A 22,410-nucleotide genomic window follows, 5' to 3' on the forward strand; every position below is an offset into this window, starting at 1 on the left:
TAATAATAAAACGGATTATCAACTGCGTCTTAACCAATCAGATTTCAGTATTTAACATGAGAGTATAATAACAGAGATTGGCAACTGACTCTGACTGAACTGTGATGATAATTAAAAAGTTTGCCACGGTCGCCATTTTGAATTATTATTTAAGTACAGGGGATAATTCAATTATTATAACCAGCAGAAATATTTTTTAACGTCAGGGCCTTGTTAACCATAGTTTACAAATCACGAAACCGTATTTATCATATAAACTATGTTTTGCAAATGGTAGATTTATGTATATGGTTTTTATTAACTTACATAATTCATACATACTGTTTCAGTTTCTTTAAAATATAAGATAAAATAACAAGAGGATGAAAAACCAGATAACATCAAAACATCAACACAAAATGCAAATACATACATGTACATTGTACACACAAAAACCAATCCAAACCCACCATCTTCATCACTTCAGAGGATGCAACCAAAAGAGAATTCATGTTAATGTTTCGAATGGCGTTAGAGGTGTTGGTGTTATTAAGTTATATAACGTGAAAGCCTTTTTGTGGCTTATACGCAGATGATTCACTATGCGGATAAAAACTGAAGAAATATATAAAAAAAAAATGTTTAATCAAATATTTGAAAAATGGTCTGACGATTGTTTGGTTACCAACTGGTTACCATGGTTACCAACTGGTTACCATGGTTACTTAACTTTCATTCGAAGTTGTATCCGTAACAAATTAAAAGTTTATGAAATCAAAGAACTATTGTTTGTTTTTTTCAAGATTGTCAGTTAGATCATGTTTCTTCTCATCTAAAACAATCAGACAGAGATAAATTAATATCAAAGTTATAAATCTAACTTTTGTTAGACCAATATGAGACTATGCTTCTGTTGTATTGGATGGTCGCTTTTCCGCAGAAATTAAGAAGTTAGAAAAAGTGCAGCTACACGCTGCAAAAAGGGTCACAGGACCTCCAATTTTGACCTCCGGGGAATCATTGTACTGTACTTTGAAAAGGAGTGGGAATCTTTAGCTAAAAGACGTGAAATCGCTAACCTGACGATTAATATGTAAAAAAAAAAACCTCACCAAAATCCACAATAGCTTAACGTTAGTACTATTGCATTTTCATGTATGTGTATACACCTCCTAGAGTTAAATACGATATTTACAAAAATAATTTATTCCAGATGCTAATAGCAAGTGGAACTATAACTAAAAAAAGCAACATCCATCTTTCATTAATCCAATAAATTTTTAGGTCGTGGGTTCGATACCATCAAAACTTTATATTTCATTTTTTTCTTGTCGTTTGTTAATATCAAAAAATGAATAAAGTTAGAAATTGTCCTTTTATAAACTTGTATTATAACATTATCAAGTATATTTCGTTGAAAGAAATTAAATTTGAAATTGTATTTTACGACTAAACCGAATGGGCCTTTTGCATCTTCTTTGGGAAAGGAAAACATTATAAACTTAATATTATGTTTGATTTTATTCAACTTCACAATGTGGAGATGTCCCCTACCACCTTTATGGTATTTTATTATGGACTATTTGCATTGAAATGAATTCAATATTTCATAAAGGAAATAAATGGAACATTAAAGGGGCATGGTCACGATTTTGGTCACATTCTATTTTCATGTTTTTATTATTTACAGTGCTTTAAAATAAAATTTGAGAGTCAGTTGTAGAGTTATAAGCAAGATTCAGAGCTCACAATTCTTTGCCATGTAAACAAGGCTCGTGCCCTGCTTTTGTTTACAAAGGTTCAATATTCCAGTAAAACAATCTTTCTCTAGCCAATTTGTTAATCTTCTTATTCATTTTAAGCATGAATAAACTGTTTCTAACAAATAACACATTCATTTTAGGTCTAAAACTGGAATTTTCACTTCAGCATTCAAAATGTAAACAAAGGCTTTGTTTTCATAGCAAAGAAGTGTAAGCTCTGTAACTCCCTTATAACTCAACAATAGACATTCAAATTTTTGTTGACTTTTATAAATACCTTACTTGAGCAGTGCAAACATTAAAATTTGAAAAACAATTTTTGATCAAAATCGTGACCATGCCCCTTTAAATATAGAACCCCCTCTCCATTTACCAATAATAGTTGCGAGATACTGTGTATAGAAATATGTATTCAAAAATTTGGAATATCAGAAACAAGAGGCCCATGGGCCACATTGCTCACCTGAGCAACAATAGCCTTAACTCTGATCAAATAAGCATTACAGTATCAAAATCAAGATATCTTGACAACTAAGTACAGTTTATCCATTTTTTTGGGTAAATACCAAGCCCCTTTTGTTGTACCTGAAAGAAAATTTTTCTGTATTCCTATATAACCCCCCCCCCCCCCCCCTATTTTGTGGCCCTACTTTTCTCTAGGAATTATGGTTTCATCAAACTTTAATCTGCACAACCTGTGCTTTCACACAAGTTACTGCTTTTTTTGACTGCCCTACCCCCGGGGACTATGATATAAACAAACTTGAATCTACACTACCTAGGGTTGCTTCCACTCTAACTTTAGCTTTTCTGGCCTAATAGTTTTTGAGAAGAAGATTTTTAAAGATTTTCTCTATATATTTCTATGTAAAACTTGATTCCACTGTTGTGGCCCCACCCTACCCCCGGGGACCATGATTTGATCAAACTTGAATCTACACTACCTGAGGATGCTTCCATACAAGTTACAGCTTTTCTGGCCTAATAGTTTTTGAAAAGACGATTTTCGAAAAACACCATAAATTTTCAATAATTCTAAATTATTCCCCCATTAAATAGGGCGTGGTCCTTCATTTGAACAAACTTAAATCCCCTTCACCCAGTGATGCTTTGTGCCAAGTTTGGCTGAAATCTACCCAGAGGTTCTGTAGAAGAACATGAAAGTGTGAAAAGTTTACAACAACGCCGCCAACGACAACGCCAACGACGACAGAGACCGGACAAATTTTGATCAGAAAAGCTCTCTTGAGCTTTTAGCTCTGATGAGCTAAAAAGCTACGTAAGAAAATCTGATGCACTATATCCACATATCCATATAAGTTGACGAATCCTTTTTCACGAGACAAAACTCCAACAATATTTGTGACATTCAGAGAAACATTTCAGTGTAGACTAAATATGCGACACTAAGTACAGTCCAATAAGGAAGTTCTGTTATCAATAACTGTATATATATTTTTAAAAATCTTGGCAAAAGTACAAACACATGTAGAATCTAGATATTACGGTCAAACACGATAAACCAGGCACGTAGCATGGGGGGAGGGGGGGGCTGCCCCCCTTTCACTTTCAAAAACGATGCTTCGTGCCTTTATACTTTTTATCTTTTATGTACATTGTTACTATGCATCTATACGCACAATAATTGTATGTGTACATGATGTTAATATGGCACGAGGTGATACAGATGCAAATTTATTTCGGCTTGGTTGAATTCTATTCGAACAATTTTACACTCCCATTTTAACGTTATAAAACTGTTTTTTTGTTTTTACACCATCCGGATGGAATTTAAATATAAGGCATTTTCGGCAGACAAACGAAAGGTGTATATTACTTTTTGAAAATTGAACGAACAGTGTTTTTTATTTCAGTTCGAAATCGCGAGTCAAAATAAGCATAGATGAATGAATTGCTGGTATGGTGTAAAATATGGAGGCGGTAGATCATCTCAGAAAAGGTTCTTTCCAAATCCGTCTGCTCTTCCCAGTAAGAAGTATTCAATGACTCTGCGATTAGAATCGAGGCTTTCGGAATGTAGCTGACCATGGCAACAGCGGTTATGGTCAGGAACATGCACGTAAACCTGTCCACGTGTCTATTCAGCTTTCGATAAAATTGTCCCAGAGATTTTGATTTGGACTTTGGGTCGAGGTTTGTTCCGTTTTGGGCGTCCTTTGACGACCGGTCGCGTTTATCCATCGTCCAGTCACAGTACTCGGATACGTCATCGTTCTGGTATTGGAATGACGTCTCCTCCATGGTGGTGGTCGGGAAGTCTATGTCAGTGTTTGTCACGGTGGTCAGCAGATTATTTCTCCTCTTGGCGCTCGATCTCCGCCTCTTCCTCATATCTGTCTGTTGGCAAATTGCTCTCCCGATGAAACAGTACAATATGACTAAAAGTATAATGTTGACAAAAACTAGCGAGGCAATGGCTATGCTGTAAGCAGCGGGTCCTGTTACCATGTCGGACGATGTTTGGTCTTGCTTACATATATATCCGGTGACATTGTATCTAGAGCTTTTTGTCTCAACAAAATCGTAAAACAGAACAAACGGAATGGATATGGCCATTGACACAATAAAAGCAATAAGTAACCAGAGACGTCTGAATTTCAGGGTCATTTGCTGTCCGCATGGTCTACAGACTTTCAGGTACCTCTGAATGGCAATACCGATCAGGAGGAAAGCGGAGAAGCACCCAAAAGCCGAGCAGATATACCAAAGCCCTTTGCAAGCAAAGCCCATGTCTTTGTTTGCGCTTACACTGTGGATGTATGATCCCCAGATCCCTAACATGTTCATCACCAGTCCAAACAAGTCCACAGCGGATAAGTACGGGATAAAGTAGCGATCATCACGCGAATGTCGCAAACGCGCGACGAAGACAACGATGACTGTTGAACTGGAGACTAATCCCACCACGAAGCATACATTGACAATTACAAGCGTGGGGAGATAGATCCTGGACATATGCTCGTTCCATTGTTCAATACTCCTATTTCTTTCTTCATCAAAATTCATCTGTAAAGTAATATTTCCATTTTTCACTACATGTTGTATCACTATTTTCTTATTTTAATTTTCAAAAAGCTTTACAGAGAAGTTATTTTTTATTTTCAAAATTTTTTAAACATATCTAGAGAAGGAGCATGCAAGTACATTTAGAATAAATGCACATAATCAACAGAACCGTAAAAAATAATACACAGAAAAACACACACGAGAATATATTTCTTATGTGCAACGAAAATTAATGATATCAATTTTCTTTCCCATGCTAAATGTTTGACTGAAGTAAAAAAAAAATTTCAGCAGAGCTACCAACACAGCAAATCGTGAAATTTAAGACACGTGGAATTAAAGACGTTTACAATAAATAAATCAAGGTACACCACGGGAGTAAATATTTGACTCGAAATATATAATTAAAGCTACAAGTCAAAGGCATTTTTTGGAAGAACAATAATGGAGACAAGTTTATACATTACCAGAGTAGAATTTTCGAGTTTATTTTAACAAAATTATGCTTAGTTTATCAACACTTGTTGCGACTCCTATGGACCAGAGAGGGAAGCATATATATTTTAAGATAGAATTTACATAAGATGAACAAAACATTCAATGCATACGATACTTTGAAAAAATAAATAAAATGGAACCATTTTCACAAGACCTTGGACTTTCGGTTGGATGTAACTATCTTTCTCTTGCGTCAAAACAAGTTGAAAATGACGCTGGTTTCAAGTGAAATATACACAGATTGCGTAGTCTTTGCTCAAGGGCTAAACAAATCTGGTCGATTTCAAAGAGCCATACTGAGTGGCCAGCAAAGAAATAGACATGAGACAGGCCTGCGTCACATTGCTATTTGACACAACTTCCTAAAGTCCAAGCTCCTGTTAAAATGGTTCTAGTACTTATTTATGTATAAGAGTTTTTCACTCTTCCGTATTGTTTAATTTTTTTCCCTATGTTGGAATAAATATACATGTACACATGAGAACATTGCTTCTTTTTTTTACCATAGTGTGTGATCACACTGTAGCAAATTCTCTGCTGTGGAAAACAGAATCAATTATAACCCAGATACACAAATCAAAACAATGTTTAATCTCTGTATACCCATTAATTAACGATGAATTGTCGGAGAACCGGGGTTTCCCTTTTAATTAAATATTATAATGATTTTAGATCGGAAATTATTTTTTCTTTATTATAATTAATTAGTGATAGAGGAAAATTAATCTTTAAATTATAAACTAGACTTATGCCGGGAAATAATTGAATAATTTTGCCGTGAGCTTTGGTCGATATATATTGTACATGTACATTTAGTTGTGATCAAAGGGAGCGGATCCACACAACTGACAAAATTTTAACCAATTAGAAGATACTATTTATCAGTGTAAGACGTTTTCGAGTCCAAGAATACATAAATGTAAATACCTTAAATATTTTTTTCTCAATCAAATTTATATCAATGCCATACACATGGACGTACATATACACGTTTTGTAAAAATTCCAATGGAACATCGGCCATTTAATAATACACTGTATGGACCCATCAGTACCTATCAGTAGCAGTACCTTAAATGACAACTTGTAGATGGGTAGTCAGATAATGATACATAACTGTCTGCACAAAATATTGCTTTCCTATTAAGTGTAAAATATACTATTTTGTAAATATTGGATTCTAAAACCACATTGAATTGATTAACTTTCCCTCTTTTGACAAAAAGTCCTTTCGAAGAGTACCCGAAGAGGCAATTTGATAATACGCAATAAATGGGCAACTCAAAAAATTGGATGTGAACATTTCAAAAATATTTTTTTTTACAAATTGACATTTAAACATACTCACATTTTAATTAGAGATAATATACCCTCGATGACTCGACGTTAGAAAATAGTAAAATCAAGAGAGATCATACTCACAGCGACCAACAACTAGACAGATTTTGTCAGATTCTCTCCAGGTCCAGAAAATAACACAAACAACTCAGGAAGATGTACAGTTAAAAAATAAGCAAATTCATATTAAACGTTGTTCCCTTTATTTAGATTATATCGCGGAGACCGTTATATAAGTACGCGGAAATGTTGGATGTTGGTGTATTGAAAACCCATCCACATCGAGATATATATCCGCATTGTTAAGAGCTCTTAGATCATGTCAAAAAACGATAGTCTTCCGATCTAATAGTTGTACTGACCTTTGAACCTAGGTTTACAAACTCGATACATCGGATTTATTATTCTCGTAGACATGTTTGAAACCATGCATTATAATTACTTTTTAGTATATACATGTTTCAACAATTTTTATTACCTAATCAAAGGGATTTCAAATTAAATATTTGCGTCTATTTTGAACTGCCGGTCAATAGACTGCGATCTATTAGGCCGCCGGTCAATAGACTGCGATCTATTGGACCGGCCCCGGGGCCATAAAACTTGGAGGAGCTCACTTTTAATCTAAGTCTCACTTTTACAAAAGGAATATATAGCAGGATAGCGAGACTGAGATTAAAAGTAAGCTCGTCTAAGTTTTATGGCCCCAGAGCCAGAACGCGTGTATGTTATAATGTTACATCCTTTCTCAGGGAATGTATATTCCTTTACATAGACGCTGTTTTTAGTACTTGGTGAAACCAAATTCAATGTTATCAAAATGGAGTATCAAATAATCAACAGTTTTAAAGCCTCATATAAGGTAAAAGGCTATTTAAAATCTAATGGATTGAAGACTCTCCCTTCTTTGTGTTATACAATTATTTAATGCTTGAGCAGTCAATAGACCAGAATATTTTTCCCGAGGTGCAGGGAACAGCTCAGTATGATCTATTGCCCGAGGCCAACGGCCGAGGGCAATAGATCATACTGAGCTGTTCCCTTCACCAAGGGAAAAAATTCTGGTCTATTGACTGTTCAAGCATCAAATAATTGTTTTATTACCTAATTCCTTTTTTAGTTTTCGGGGTTTACAATTTGCATATTGCAGATGGTTTTCGTGCCATTATACAATATACTCAGATTTTTTTTCATCTTTTACATGCACAAAACCTGTTGCATGCATTACAACATCTCAATTTAATATTAATTTACACAAAGAAGGGGGAGTCTTCAACCCATTAGATTTTAAATAGTCTTTTACCTAATAAAAAGCTTTAGATTATATGATACTCCATTTTTGATAACATTGAATTTGGTTTCACTAAGTATTAAAAACAGCGTCTATGTAAAGGAATATACATTCCCTGAGAACTATCGAAAGGATGTAACATTAACATACCCGCGTTCTGATTTACGTTGCCAGTCCAATAGATCGCAGTCTATTGACCGGCGGTCCAATAGATCGCAGTCTATTGACCGGCGGTCTAATAGATCGCAGTTTATTGACTGGCAGTTCAAAATAGACGCAAATGTTTAATTTGTAATAAAACAACAAAATCCCCTTGATTAGGTAATAAAAACTAATATTGAATTGAGATGTTGTAATGCATGCAACAGGTTTTGTGCATGTAAAAGATGAAAAAAAATCTTAGTATATTGCATAATGGCACGAAAACCATCTGCAATATGCAAATTGTAAACCCGGAAAACTAAAAAAGGAATTATGTAATAAAACAATTATTTAATGCTTGAACAGTCAGTAGACCAGAATTTTTTCCCTTGGTGCAGAGGACAGCTCAGTATGATCTATTGCCCTCGGCCGTTGGCCTCGGGCAGTAGATCATACTCAGCTGTTCCCTGCACCTCGGGAAAAATATTCTGGTCTATTGACTGCTCAAGCATTAAATAATTGTATAGTATATTGTAAGTGTCTCCACAACATAAGTGTATATTTACAATTTGAGTTAATCACTGTGAAAAATCAACGCGTATATTAACAGTACCAGCACATTACATTATGGAGTTTGGTTTACATGTTATGAGCCGACTTTTGAATGAAGGACCAGTGTTGAACAAACGGATACATTTATGTCTATGACGAAACGATTGACAGGTGTTGTACATAGAGAGCGAAATTTTAATTTGATTCCAAATTAACAAAAATTTAAGGAAACAATTATTATATATCAATTCTAGAATTTTCTGCAAATGTTATACATACCATTGCAAAGACCATCAATGAACCACTCCCATACCATGACGTCACCGTATTGGTACCCAAATAACAGGCTACAGAACAAATACTCAGGGATTATACTCAGCTGATATTACCGGGTATATTATATAAATAGTGCCTGTTTGGGAGGGTAACAGTTGAAATTGACACCCCGAGGAAACCATTGTCAACCGACGCGAAGCGGAGGCTGACAATGGTTTTCGAGAGGTGTCAATATCAATTAACTGTTAGTCTTTCAAACAGGCAATATTTATTTTATTACACCGAATGTTTTAATTTTAAAGAAAACTTGACTCCTTTTCTATTGTCTATGGTGAATCCTACACGCTCAATTTACGCGCATGTAACGATTCGTTTTGTTACCCGTTGCCAAGTGTGTTGCTAACACTGAGGGTAATAGAACGGATTATTAACTGCGTCTAAACCAATCAAATTTCCGTGTTTAAGATGAAAGTATGATAAAAACTATTGATATAAAATTAATACAGTTTCCAATACGTTGTCCTTACGCCAATAAGAGAAATGTATGAGGTGCTTTAATTTACGTGTACAGGAATCCACCTGGAGATAGCGAGGGGAACCCTCTTTGAAGTCTATATAATAAGAATTTCCAAATCATTATAGCTAGAATTGATGTTTCTTCATATTTGAACAGTTTTTATTTCTTCAACATGGAAAAGCTAGATAAACCACTTATGTTCATTGAATTAACTTTATTTACATATTATTAACATATTTACCACATGTAAGTGGTGAAAATAGATTTTTTAGTTCATTGGTCCAATATTGACAAATCACGATGTTGAAGTGTCCACAAGGAGGTTCTTTATACTGTTTGAAATTGATGCAAAAGAGAAGTCAAATAATTAATTTGCTTTTGAAGTATAAATTAGTTTTGTTAATGAGCAGAACGTTGGTTAGGTGAATTACATATCTCGATGTTTGCGATTAGGTTATACATGTTATAATTATTAATTATTTGCTATTCGTAAAACCATTCACAAACTATTCATTTGTTGGTCTATATATAAAGTAATTCATTTGAAGGAGAAGAACTTAGCTGCAATTCCATCATTAACGTAACACAAGATTAATCACCCCAATACATATCTAATGTATCCCAAGCTGCTACCAAACTCGAATTGTACGAAAATGATATTACACCACTGTTTATTTCTATAGGACATACAAACACACTGCATGCAGAATTGTCAATATTTTTTCACTAAAATCATACATGTATGTTAAAGTAATATGAGATTCCAATTTTTATATCTATATCTACCTAGTATTATTTCCTCTATTTCTTACAGAAATTTATAGTTAATTCATAGCTTTATTGAAACAGCTAGACTGAAATCTACACGTCCCATTTGTCGATTGGTCGAAATCTACAGCGCCTGAAACTGACAAGAAAGTGACAGGACTGAAATTGACACGCCCTGTTCATCGATTGGTCGAAATCTACAGAGACCTAAGAAAACTCACGGACTGCATGAAATAATCATGATAATGTTAGACTCCAAGTCTCACAACAGACGATTTGGCTGTTTCTTTTAGCTATAGTCTGTCCGAAGTTATTGCTTCCATCGCTTATTGATGATTTTTAATAAAAATACACATACCTGTGAAAGAAGTACAGTTGAAATCAATGAAATGGAAAATATCCAAGATATCAAGATATCTTCATTGACAAACTATCCCTTTTTACTCATAAAATTTCACAGGAACGAAAAACAATTTTCTTACGGAGATTTATAATGGGAAATGTTTACATCTTTTCTCCATTCAAAAGACTCGGGACGCCTCGCGCAATTTTTCAACGTTATCATCCGGCCTTATTAATGGCTGATGCAATGCAAAATCCCCGTAGACTTTCTATTTTGGGACGTGTAACAGTATTGAAACATGAAGCGGTAGAGGGGGCGTTTCAAAACAGATAATCTGGACATTTTTCATATTAATGGATAAAGTAGTTAGAGCACAAAGGTATTTATTATTATCGAAATATCAAGCGAAAAGTGATGGAAGCAAAAACTCGGGACAGAGTTTTTTTTATAGTTTAAGTACTTACGTACGTTAACAGTAATTAAGTGAATTTTACTAAATTTTCATAATAAATTTATTAATTAGTTAAAAGAAAAATAACAATAACGATACGCTGTAATGAATAAATAATGCGTAAATAAAAGATATCATTACGAAATTAATAAATGCTTAATTTTTTCAAGAAATAACGCCATAAGATGAACATGTTCAATAACCTCTTAAAAATTCTTTCCTTTGTTTTCTCATTTTTGTTTTCAATTAAAAAAATGATAAAAAAGTTTCTTAATATGCAATGAGTACATAGATTGAATTATTTATGTATTTTTATATAAAATTATGGTTTTGTTTGTTTTCGTCGAATAGACATGTCAAGTACATGACGTATTTAGATCACCTAATTGTAACAGGCCCTTACAATTTTAGATATTTCTTATATTTTTCCCTTGACAACCAAGATGGATTGGTAGATACAATTCAAGGTTTTTTTTTTTTTACTAAATAATGCATGTCAAGCAAGGTTGGGTCCTTTTACCAGCAGTTGTTTTGCCTGCGAAATATGATGACGTTACTCACGTGACCAACAATGCTAGAGCATTATGACGTAACGCAACGTTTTACACGTTTGAAAAGGAATGACTTGGAAAGGTGGTAAGTTGGTTTAATAATATTTTTTATCTGTATTTTTCTGTATTACTCTGATTTTCGTGTTTTTCCTTCCATCAAAAAGATAAATATTTTTCATGCAAACATCCATATCGGTCTTGCTCAAATAAAAAATTTAGAATAATAATAATAACTTTTGTGACATAATATTTTAAAATGCCTGAAACTTTGTAAAAATATGATTTTGTTTCTTTTTTTAATTTCTTTTATCTTCATATGATTTTAAAATATTTAATGACGTCACAATATGTGCTAACGTCACGTCATAGATACGGCGCCTTTTTGTTGTGATCGTACACGCAGATAAATTAGTGATAAATATTAACAATATCGTCATGAAATTGAAAGTTATTCTCGAGCATTGTAGTGCACGCAAGACCAACAGGGTATTTGGATTGTTTATTACAACCCTGAAAATCAATTTTATTGAATTTTCTAAGTACTTTTTTTTTTATTATTCCTAACTGCTAATTTAAATGATTTATAACTGATTGGTCTTTTACTTCTTTTGTTGAAGTAATTTTCTTTAATCTTTTTTTTTTTTATTTTTAATTTTAACGTTAATCTTTTTGAAATGTTAATATTAGGTAATCGTTAGATTATAATTGACAGTTTAAGCCTTACAAAGAGTGGGTGAGACCTCACCTTGCCCAGTGGACACCACAGACCGACGGTTTGGGTGTTCCGAAATTGTATCCTAGAGCGGAAGAATGGCACGTAACTACTGCAGAGAAAAAGACGACAATTTCAAATAACTACGAGAGAATCTCAGCGCTTTCCCTGCCTAGTTCATCCATTTCTATTGAGAAACTAAAAACAACCCTCCAGAGCAACGAAAAAGCAACGGAGATTGACACGCCGGCTGAAACACATAGCTCTGTGGGAGCTTCAAACGGAGACACGACACAATTTGCACTCCACGGTGACCACAAATACTCCCTAAAGGAGAACTTCAATGGAGATGCCCAAGTCAGCACCGTGACAGATTTCCAAGTAGAGAAGACATCTAAAGAGGAGCATGCAGCATTGAATAATGACGAACCGTCTTGGTGGCTACCCTCAGATACCCTGGACTTCTTGTTCACCCACTCAGAAGCCGATGAGTTCGGTCGAAAATACAGGACATGGTCAGAACTGGAAACTTCAGAGGGCAATGACAATAATGTTAGTCAAAGTACACAGTATTCTGACATTTTACCAAACCCTCTTTCTTTCACAAAGTTCTCTTTAACTGTTTGTATAAAATCTAATGCAACTAACTTAAGTTATATTACTAGTATCTATATAGTACGTGTATTATTACAGACCCCTGTCAGAGATTGCTACATCCCAACAGACCAAGCTTTGTGGTACGCACAGAACGTCCTGGCTACAGGCGTAAGTATCTCTGTGAAAGTACAAGTTTTTGTCTGCTTTTTGTCTCTAATTTGGGAAAAAAGGGTACTGTAATTAAAAATGCTCAGCTTCAAATGTTGTATCTTTCAGCGAGACATGGTGTTTCGACCTCTTGTTAGCGAATGGCAGGAACAAATGGAAGAATGGGTAAGGAGATAATCGAGAAATATATCTAATGTACAGAGATTTTGTTGTCAAAATGTTTTTTAATATATGAAAGATATATTCTCAACATGAATATTTTTCGGAATAATAACACTTTTTATCGAATTTAAATTATAAATATTCATATTTATTCATCTAGAGAGTGCTCTTGATTTTTTAGTCTCACATGACACGGTTGATAAACGAATGTGAATCACAGAGGCTTGTACCAACATTGCAGTTTCCCACACACGTGGTACGCTTACTAATTACTAATCCAATTTCCTTATTGAATCTCAAAATATTATTTTTCTTAAAATCAATGTGATATTTTTCTTAACATTGTTATGTAACTGACGATTTTAAAATAATTTTATTCATAAAGTGTGAATGGTTGGCCAGAGTCGATTTCAAACACGAAAGTGTGAGACAGAAGATCGACTATACGAAACCCAAGCCAAAAAGTCTACGGGAGAAGCCGGGCTTCTGCGCACGACACACGCCCTATGTGGTAGGCATTTGGTCTTTTCCGTCCTGTTTTATCTCATTTCAATTCCATATCTGGGCATCAAATGTAAATGCTTATTTTCTAAATTCAGAGAAAAACCCGTAACCACAGAGAAGCTCTCGCCAAGGCCGGTCGAATGGACCTCAACCGAGTGCAGTTTATTGATAATTTCTAGCTTGGTAAGAATTCATATTAATTGCACTATGATAAAACGCCATCCATTGACTAGTACCTATCACTTCCTGTCACAGGTAGTCATCGGCAGTATATTTTTTATTATGTATATGACGAACCTATCCAGCGACCGGAACCGAACACAATATTTAAAAGTTGTTTTTCATTTTTCAGATTTGCTTTCCCAAGGAATTTCAAAATATTTCCGCGACATTAACAAACTTTGGAACAGCCTCTCAGTCTGATGAAAACTTCATGTACATTCAAAATTGAGCATTATTTATGAATTTTTTATTACAATATAATACAAAGATAAAATAGACATGTTTTAGTATTTGTTTTTTCTTCAACTGCTTGCAACGATGGCGGGACGAGGGTATACAGAAAAGATTTATTGTAAAAAATATATATATATATGCGCAAAACAATTACTGGTATCTCATGACACATTCTGACGATATTCTTCTGTTTGAATTCCAAAGCCCCCAGGAAAGAGTTATTTCACTCTTATAGTTATTGTATATCGGTTTAGGAGGAGGTGAGCAAATATTTGATCCGCTAACACTTTCGAATCCTTGTTTCTGGGAATATCTATTTGCATAAAAAAATGTCACGTTGATTTTACCGGGGGTAGGTACTAATATTGCCGGAACTCATTGTTTTATGAGCTTATCCTTTATTTTACAAAATGGAATCGACACTTCTTAGATACATGTACATAACAAAACTAAGTGCATAAAAATGTAACGAGAGTTTTTTTTTTCACCATCTCTCCAAGGATCCAACCGTCACCAAAGTTTCTAATCCCTCAACTAAGTCCTCAACTCAAAATCACGAAAGAAGTATACATAACTTGAAGTTAAAAAAAACCTCAGACTCAATGCTGAGTATTGACTTGAGGAAACTTGGTGACGGCGGTGCCAGAACGTTCTTTAAATTCAATGTGATGTAAGCATATTTATATATTGTACCATCAACATCTGATAAAAGGGTTTGAAATTGTCCAGTGAGTTAAATGCAGATGCAACCGTAACAACCTTTCTTAATGAACTTGGCATTATCGATTGATTGTTGGTATATTAGTATTCTGAGTACATCTTTTAAAATCAATCGGAGTTTAGAACCGTAAAACGCAGTTTATTGCTGAAGTGTTGTTTTTGTTTATAATTCATCTTTTTAATTAACGTTCGGATACTCGAGTACAAAACTTCTTGATTTCGGCGCGAAAATGTGTGTCGAAGTATACGTAAATGAAAGCATTACATGTGTGATGTAACGCGTGAAGACGATAGACAACCTCTACTACCGCCCTCAAGGGATCCGAAAATTTCGTCCAAAAGAGAATGTCCAAAGACTCCAAAATGAAGAGAGTGGCTTTGGGAACATAACTTATGACAGCAACAGTGGTTAAAATAAGGAACATCCACGTAAATCGGTCAATTCGTTTCCGTAGATTTCGATAATAATGCATTGTTTTAGTTGTTGCTCTGACGGTATCTCGAATTTTTTCAAGATCCAGGGAATTTCCGGCTGGATGTTCCGGTATATTTGACATTTCCGTTCCTTTGAATTTTTTCCTGGTATCTCGTCTGTCCAGGGTCCACTCAGAGTATTCGGATACGTCATCACTCTGGACGTTCTTTAGTGTTCCGTTTTCTCCTTGACCGTTCATGGATTCCACATCGAAACTGGTCGTGTCCATGTTAATTCTTCCCATTCTTCTTTTGGCGCTCAAATTTCTGCGTTTCTTCAAACGTGTCTGCTTGAATATTGCTTTCCCTATCGAGCAATAAATGGTCATCAACAGAATAATATTGATGAACACTAGAGAAGCAATAGTGACACTGTACACCATGGGTTCATTATTTAACCAGTCGGTCTGACCACGGGAACAAATATAGCCGGTGACGTTGTAGTCGGAACTGTATATGGGAACCATGTCGTAAAATAATATAAACGGAAACGCAATGACGGAAGAAATAAATAAAGCAACGGCCAAATATAAGCGTCGTAATTTCAAATCCATTTGTTTTCCGTAAGGTCTGCAGATTTTCAAGTACCTTTGGACTGCAATGGCAATGAGGATGAAAGCTGAAAACGAGGCGATACTGGAGCTCCCAAACCAATACAGTTTACAAGGAACAGACAAAAAGTTGTCATCATGTACGTACGGAAAGTACTGTAGCCAAGCTCCGAAACAGTTTAACGTCAACCCCAACAGATCCACGAATGAAAGGAACGGTATGAAATAGCGGTCATCTCGAGAACTCTTCATTCGCAGCAAGAAGACGATGATGACTGTAGGGTTAGCAATGATTCCCAAGATGAAGCAGACGGCCAGGAACACGGTCGCTGGGATAAAGATTAAAGCCATGTGGTCGTTCCAATCCTGTACACGGCCTGCTGCAGTGTTGTTCCAGTCGTCTGCCATCGGATCCATCTGCAATTGGCATGAAACACAAAGAGAGCATTTAAATACTTGTATCCATCTTTGTAAATGTGCGTAAATGTACTAATACTATTTGATATACTACAAACTTCCTCAAGGAAATTAATTTGGTAATTATATGTAAGGATAATGGGATATACATTTTAGAAATTCAATTACTATACCCTTGTGGGGGTATCAAGAGAAATCTAATTGTGGGATCCACATATCTAACATTCATTAAATTGAATAGTATATATACACTTACAACAGTTTGAAAAATCTTTAATATAAAAATCCATAAAAAATCAATTTTAAAATCAAGAATCAATTTAGAAAAAAACAGTTTTAGAGCATCAAAAATCAATGATACCATGGCCTCCTTGCAAGAAATTTCAATGCATCAGCATTTTTTAAAAACATGTCTTGAAATGAGTTTTAGAATGCAGACAAAATGGAAGTAATAGTACCATGACCATAGTACACCTAGTCAATAAATTTGAATGCATTATAATCGAAATGTATTCAATTTCAATTTCGTATAGAGGCCTTTGTAGTTTATGGATGTATCTCTGTCATTTGACGTTAAAATTAATTTCCTACACGTATTTTGATTCAGTGTGCGAAGATGGGGCTACCCTCACACTGAAGGAAGTGTTTAATCCCAAAGGGATAATCCGTTATATAACATAACGCGACAAAGAAGGCTGGTGATTATTGTCCTTTTGACTTTTGGCACCAGGGTTGATCCAACAATCCGCTTTTGCAAAGTGTGCATCCTAATAATGAAATTCACAGAAAATGGGCTTTTTGTAAAATGAAATGAGCTTTGGTAGTTATATGAGGGAGTATTTTCAAATACTTTAAATTTGCATTTATTTCAGTTTGTTTTTCTAATGTAATTGGTTACATTGAGCTACCTGTGTCCTGTGCCACTAGTTTTATCATATCGTAGAAGATTGTTGGATCAGCTCATTTTTTTTATAGATATCATAGGCTGTTTTTAATTTATTTACAGCAAAGATGGTCCCTTTTTCATCTCATTTAATATCTTATTGACTGCCCGAAATATTGCACCTTCTCAAATACTTTCCCCTCACCTAAATGAATTGAAGGAACTACTAGTCATATCAATGTCATGCAAGATATGTAAGTATAATTAAGTATATAATTATATAATGCTAAACAAGGAAGATCAGAGTTGGAGTGCGGGACCTTGTTCGTGTAAACAATTTGAATGATATATATAGACAGGTGATTGGAATTCATCTTTCTTCGTCCCCTCCTCGTTCTCGATGACAGTAGATCATATCATCAGAATCAGAACGGAAATATAACCCTTACATTATACTGTCTGTTACCAAAATACAACGACGACTATTTTTTTTTTATTTGATACAGATAATTTAAAACTGAAATAAAATGTTGATGTACACTAATAACATTTTGATATTTTTTTAAAGTGTTTTAAAAGTGGATACTTAAAAGCACAGACATTTAACCTCCGCCAAAATAAGAAATTTGTCAAAAGCCTTTTAGAACTAATCGTTTTATCTATCGTTCATTCCTTGTTCTAATCGTGACATTGACCCTTTAAGTTATGTTACATGTACTTACTTTATTAGAATAATATAAGCGAAAATGAAAATGGCTTTGGTGTCTCAGAAGGCTATGCAAGTAAAAATAAAGACTACGCGTCAAGGAGTTGGTTTTTCTGCAATGCTCACTACCTTCAAACCCTTATGAACCACTAATATAGGAAGTTTTGTTTTATGAAAGAATATTTCTTATTTATATATATTGCAATAATGAAAACCTGATATGGAACACGTGTAATTATTGCCGAATTCCTAGTAAAATGCGCCATTCCTATAGTTTAATTTCCTTTTCACACAAATATCAACACATATGTACATGACACGGAAATTTCCTCGATGTATTTTCATTTAGCGCAGTGTGGTCTATTTTATGCGTGTTTCGACGAAACCGGGCTCCGTGATCGTTCAAAGTCGTGAGCCATTCTATAAATGACAGCGACATCCACCGTGTGGCCCAGATGTCCTCAGTACGGCATACAGTCGTCATACAACGTGTAAATACCATGGTGGTATCAAAATCTATGTAGTAGTTTTAGAATACTCTTGGCCTTCTTTTTCACCTTATCTCTTTAATATATACAACAGCTGCTTATACACTATCATTAAAACACAAAACAAATTTGGAAGCAAATACTCTTAGAATACAAATTGTGGTAAGTGGCATGTTAGGAACAAAGAGCAAAATATTGCAGCTACAATATATATGAACTACAAATCACAAAACTTGACCTTAATCCCAATTTATATAACCTTAAATCATAAACCCGCCGATGTCATCCAATAGTGTTGAGGACGATTGATTGAATGATTGTGTTGTTAAACGTCTCATTGAAAAATGCCATTCAAATACAATATGAATTGCATGCTACATAATCCGCATTCCATAAATAATCAAAGTACTGAAGAAGTACTGAAAGCTTCTTTTGATGTGTCATTATGCACATTGTGAAGTAAAAACTGGCAATCTCTCTCTCTCTCTCTCTCTCTCTCTCTCTCTCTCTCTCTCTCTCTCTCATGCTTTAAATGTCGGAAATGCACCAGAGAGCGACTGAATTGTTTTGTAAGCGGCTATAAATAAATTATGTCTGTCTAGTAGGAAAAAAATCAACAATTGCATTGAAATTTGAAACAAGCGTTATAAAATCAACCCCCTTTCCCTCATTACTTCCATGTGCAGCCAAACACCAATGCTTCGAAAAAGTAGTGCCCAAAACACATAGTCTTGTTTAAAAAACACGTAATTAAAAATCAACTCTAAATTTATTCGCAAACAAATGAAAAACCAATATATCTGACAAATTAAACATGGTTCTCTGTGTAACATTCAGCTTTCAGCAAAGCCCGGCTAAAAATGGAAGGTTTTTTTTTTTCCATACAAACACATTGGATAATGATTATCGTATTATAAGCCTTATGTTATTATCGTACTAAAAATGATATCTGTACTTTAATTTAATATACAGCCATGTGGGGTACTTCAAATCATTTTTAGCTGGGCTCTGCTGAAAGCAGAGTCTTGGCTGTAGGCAGGCAAATCGACAATGTAACTATAAATAGCACAACTTCAAAAGTAAACAAAAAAAAACCAAACTGCGTCAAAGTAAAAGCTTCCGCTATATCAAAAAGTGTTGGCATTTTGTTTCCTTTTTTGAATTTCGAGAGAATTGTCTATCTTTTTTTAGTTTTCTTATTGATAGACTTAACGTGTTTTTAAAACAAGACTATGCATTTTGGACACATACAATGCGCATGAATTTCCATGAGCTACTTTGCTGCGCGTTGAAGAAATGGGGATTGAATATATAACGCTTGTTGCAAAATTCAAGGCAGCAGCTGTTGAACTTTTTTCTACTAGACAAACATATTTTTTGTTTATAGCCTCTTACAAAATTTGGTCGCTCTCTGACGCTTTGCCGACATTAAAAGCATGAGAGAGAGAGAGAGAGAGAGAGAGAGAGAGAGAGAGAGAGAGAGAGAGAGAGAGAGAGAGAGATTTTTTTCATTCTTTACTACACAATATGCATAAAGACACACCAAAAGAGCCCGGCTTTCAGTACTTCAGTACTTTGATTCTTTTTACGATTTCGTTGCAAAATATGTAAGCTTTTTGTTTATTATTTATTGTTTGGTATGAACATAACGGAGATTAATTCAAAAATCATATGTAAAAGAAACAGATCTGTGTCACAAATTAATTCTGTCGTTGAAATAGCGACTTTGACAAGGATTCTTATGACAAAAAAATGGCCCAAATATGGAACATCAATGCTTTTCATTAAAAAAAATTAGCGAAAAATATTTAATTTTATACACATGTATTTATTCCGGTGCAGTCATTGTGTACACACGTGATTCGAAATACCCTAAAATGTAGGGGGTTGAAAATGCAGCAATTGGGTCTACTTTTGATGGGTTTTGTAATAAGCATTTACTGTTTATGAAACTTTATAAAATTGCCGATCAATTAATATACATTCGTCAATTTTTTCGATTTATAAGGCTACATCATAAGTAAGAATACCACAAACAGCGTTTATTTTCCTCAATGCAGAGGATAGCGAGTACTACTATGATATTCTTATATTGATATTATTATTTTCATTAATTCAATCATTATCAATTAAAAAAAAAATCTACTAATGTATCATATCCCCTCTTTCAATTTTGTATATAGACATTTTTAAATAAAAAATGTATATAGTGCTGATAATAATTGTAAATTTTCATTTGATATTTCGAACACCTCAAACTTCCGAAAACACGAAATGCGAGGTGATTCGAAACACCTCAAATGAATGTATGGATAAAAATAAAAGGAACATATGTTTATGGTATCTAAAACTTTACAAAGTTTTGACATATTTGCTCAGCTGAGGTGATCAGATCAGATTATGCAACATGAAACTAATTCTATGTGACCAGGTATTTAAACGCAGAAACACTCGAACTTAAACATTTCTTTTTATGGGTACATGTAGATAATCATAATATATAATTATAAATGGGGACAATATCTATATGTAATTGAATTCAATGAAATATGCCTGTATTTAGAGTTATCAAACATTGCCAACACACACACACGCAAATCAAGAAAAATATATGCATTCAACCGTTGAGGTGCATGTATCTGTAATAAAGCAACCGTTCCTTCACCGAACATAATTTGATAAAAGATTTAAAATTGCAATTTGGGGTTGCTTACGTGCCCAAAATAAGGTTAATTTAATTGTTTAATTCTCTGTTGAAATTATACTTGCTTTGATCATGTACCACTTTCAGTGTAAAATTCTCATTCAGTAACATGCATATTGAATAAAAAATGTCATATTCCCTCCATCAATAAGCGAAATTCCAAACTCCAACCTATGGTATTCATAATAAGCAACCAATAACGTACCTTTTATCTACGTGATCTTGCATCCATGAAAGGATGTATAGTCCGACCCTTGATTTGACAATTGCTGTATGGATTAACTATGGCATTTTAACTATTACTTATTTCCCGTTTTTTATTCAAAACACAAGGATGTCCTCTTAATTCTAATATTCTAAATATAAATCATGAGAACTGGTATATGGAAAAATCATTTGATAAAGCTTAATGTAAGAGAGAGAGAGAGAGAGAGAGAGAGAGAGAGAGAGAGAGAGAGAGAGAGAGAGAGAGAGAGAGAGAGATCTTTAATTTTTAAAAAAAATGAAATAATGGGTAGCACATACTATTTATTCAATTATTTAGTCATAAACAAGTCTCTGTATATTGATCGAGTCACAGAATTTGTAATTCGCGTAATCGCAACTCCATAACCCCCCCCCCCCCTCTCCAAACCAGGAAGCTGCTAGTATGTTTATTTTCCCTTGATATGAAGATTTGGCATAGTGCAGTCGTTATGTGCAGCAATATCCATGAAAAAGCAAATTAACTTACCGAAACTTGTTTATAATTCGTTATCAAATCAACAAATTGAATTATGTCATAGCTTGTGAACCTTTCCAAACCCACTTTTAGTTCCTGTATCATTGTGAATATACCGTTTGTAAAATAATATTTTATGCATTACACCCCCTTCCCCGCTCCGTCCGCTAAGTTTTAATTATCGGCGGGGGGGGGGGGGGGGGGGGAGGGGAGGATCAAGTGGATGGGGTTAAAACTTTACTACCCACTGGTTTCAGAACAATAAATGGGCTAAAACAGGTTTACCCATACTATTTTTACTGGCATCTGATTCTAAACTATATACCAAGAGTTAAAATACGGTAGTTTTATTCAACTCTTAAAAATATCCTTACCATTAATTCTGTGAAAATTCCTGGGTTTGCCTTGTTTGAAACCAATCTTAAATAAACAAATTGTCCAGTAATATATGTCTCTCTGTGTCACTTGGTATCATTAAAAATATTCAGTGTTATACATGTAACACTAAACAATACAAGCACTTTTAACAGTAGAGTTTCAAAACAGCCAAAACTGGAGAATAACAGTTACTGGTAATGACGCCTGATTTGGATTATTCCATTAATACACATATAAAAATCACTTCCTTCTTCCTTTAAAATATCAAATAAACT

At 34.4% G+C, this 22,410-nt stretch overlaps 3 protein-coding genes across 7 annotated transcripts; 1 reads left to right on the plus strand and 2 right to left on the minus strand.

Annotated features, from left to right (window-relative positions):
• Positions 1–302: 302 nt before the first annotated feature.
• Positions 303–6,879, minus strand: LOC105317467 (olfactory receptor 2AT4). Of its 3 annotated transcripts, XR_010711959.1 has the most exons (3): positions 6,689–6,878; positions 1,482–4,769; positions 303–1,428 (listed from the first exon to the last, which is right to left on the minus strand). XR_010711959.1 is itself a non-coding variant. In XM_011414107.4 (2 exons), exon 2 carries the CDS (start codon positions 4,767–4,769, stop codon positions 3,576–3,578), a length of 1,194 nt encoding a protein of 397 aa, XP_011412409.3. In that variant the 5' UTR covers positions 6,615–6,879; the 3' UTR covers positions 1,481–3,575. The 3 variants fall into 3 exon arrangements, 2 of the variants coding, with proteins under 2 accessions (XP_011412409.3, XP_011412408.3); XM_011414107.4 differs by lacking the exon at positions 303–1,428 and having other exon boundaries at positions 1,481–4,769; positions 6,615–6,879; XM_011414106.4 differs by lacking the exon at positions 303–1,428 and having other exon boundaries at positions 1,481–4,769.
• A 4,956-nt stretch (positions 6,880–11,835) lies between these two features.
• LOC136273736 (uncharacterized) lies at positions 11,836–14,137 on the plus strand. Its single transcript, XM_066079043.1, has 8 exons — positions 11,836–11,980; positions 12,207–12,758; positions 12,900–12,971; positions 13,080–13,136; positions 13,315–13,389; positions 13,519–13,644; positions 13,733–13,820; positions 13,990–14,137. The coding sequence occupies exons 1-7, from the start codon at positions 11,930–11,932 to the stop codon at positions 13,814–13,816; spliced, it is 1,017 nt and encodes a 338-aa protein (XP_065935115.1). The 5' UTR covers positions 11,836–11,929; the 3' UTR covers positions 13,817–13,820; positions 13,990–14,137.
• On the minus strand, positions 14,091–22,333 carry LOC105317468 (cephalotocin receptor 1). 3 transcript variants are annotated; one of them, XM_066079041.1, is made up of 2 exons: positions 22,132–22,333; positions 14,091–16,255 (listed from the first exon to the last, which is right to left on the minus strand). In XM_066079041.1, exons 1-2 carry the CDS (start codon positions 22,132–22,134, stop codon positions 14,996–14,998), a joined length of 1,263 nt encoding a protein of 420 aa, XP_065935113.1. In that variant the 5' UTR covers positions 22,135–22,333; the 3' UTR covers positions 14,091–14,995. The 3 variants fall into 3 exon arrangements, with proteins under 3 accessions (XP_065935113.1, XP_065935114.1, XP_065935112.1); XM_066079042.1 differs by lacking the exon at positions 22,132–22,333 and adding an exon at positions 21,242–21,368; XM_066079040.1 differs by lacking the exon at positions 22,132–22,333 and adding an exon at positions 18,060–18,180.
• Positions 22,334–22,410: the final 77 nt, after the last annotated feature.

The sequence above is a fragment of the Magallana gigas genome, chromosome 3 (genome assembly GCF_963853765.1).
Source record: "Magallana gigas chromosome 3, xbMagGiga1.1, whole genome shotgun sequence".
NCBI lineage: Eukaryota > Metazoa > Mollusca > Bivalvia > Ostreida > Ostreidae > Magallana > Magallana gigas.

Excerpts from the sequence above, each read along its gene's own strand:
- LOC105317467 (XM_011414107.4), bottom strand. The coding sequence starts at position 4,769 with ATGAATTTTGATGAAGAAAGAAATAGGAGTATTGAACAATGGAACGAG.
- LOC105317468 (XM_066079040.1), bottom strand. The coding sequence starts at position 18,110 with ATGGCGCATTTTACTAGGAATTCGGCAATAATTACACGTGTTCCATAT. Across the intron at positions 16,256-18,059 it reads TTACACGTGTTCCATATCAG|ATGGATCCGATGGCAGACGA; the intron begins GTTTTCATTATT and ends TGCCAATTGCAG.
- LOC136273736 (XM_066079043.1), top strand. The coding sequence starts at position 11,930 with ATGAAATTGAAAGTTATTCTCGAGCATTGTAGTGCACGCAAGACCAAC. Across the intron at positions 12,759-12,899 it reads CAGAGGGCAATGACAATAAT|ACCCCTGTCAGAGATTGCTA; the intron begins GTTAGTCAAAGT and ends GTATTATTACAG. Across the intron at positions 13,390-13,518 it reads TGCAGTTTCCCACACACGTG|TGTGAATGGTTGGCCAGAGT; the intron begins GTACGCTTACTA and ends TTATTCATAAAG.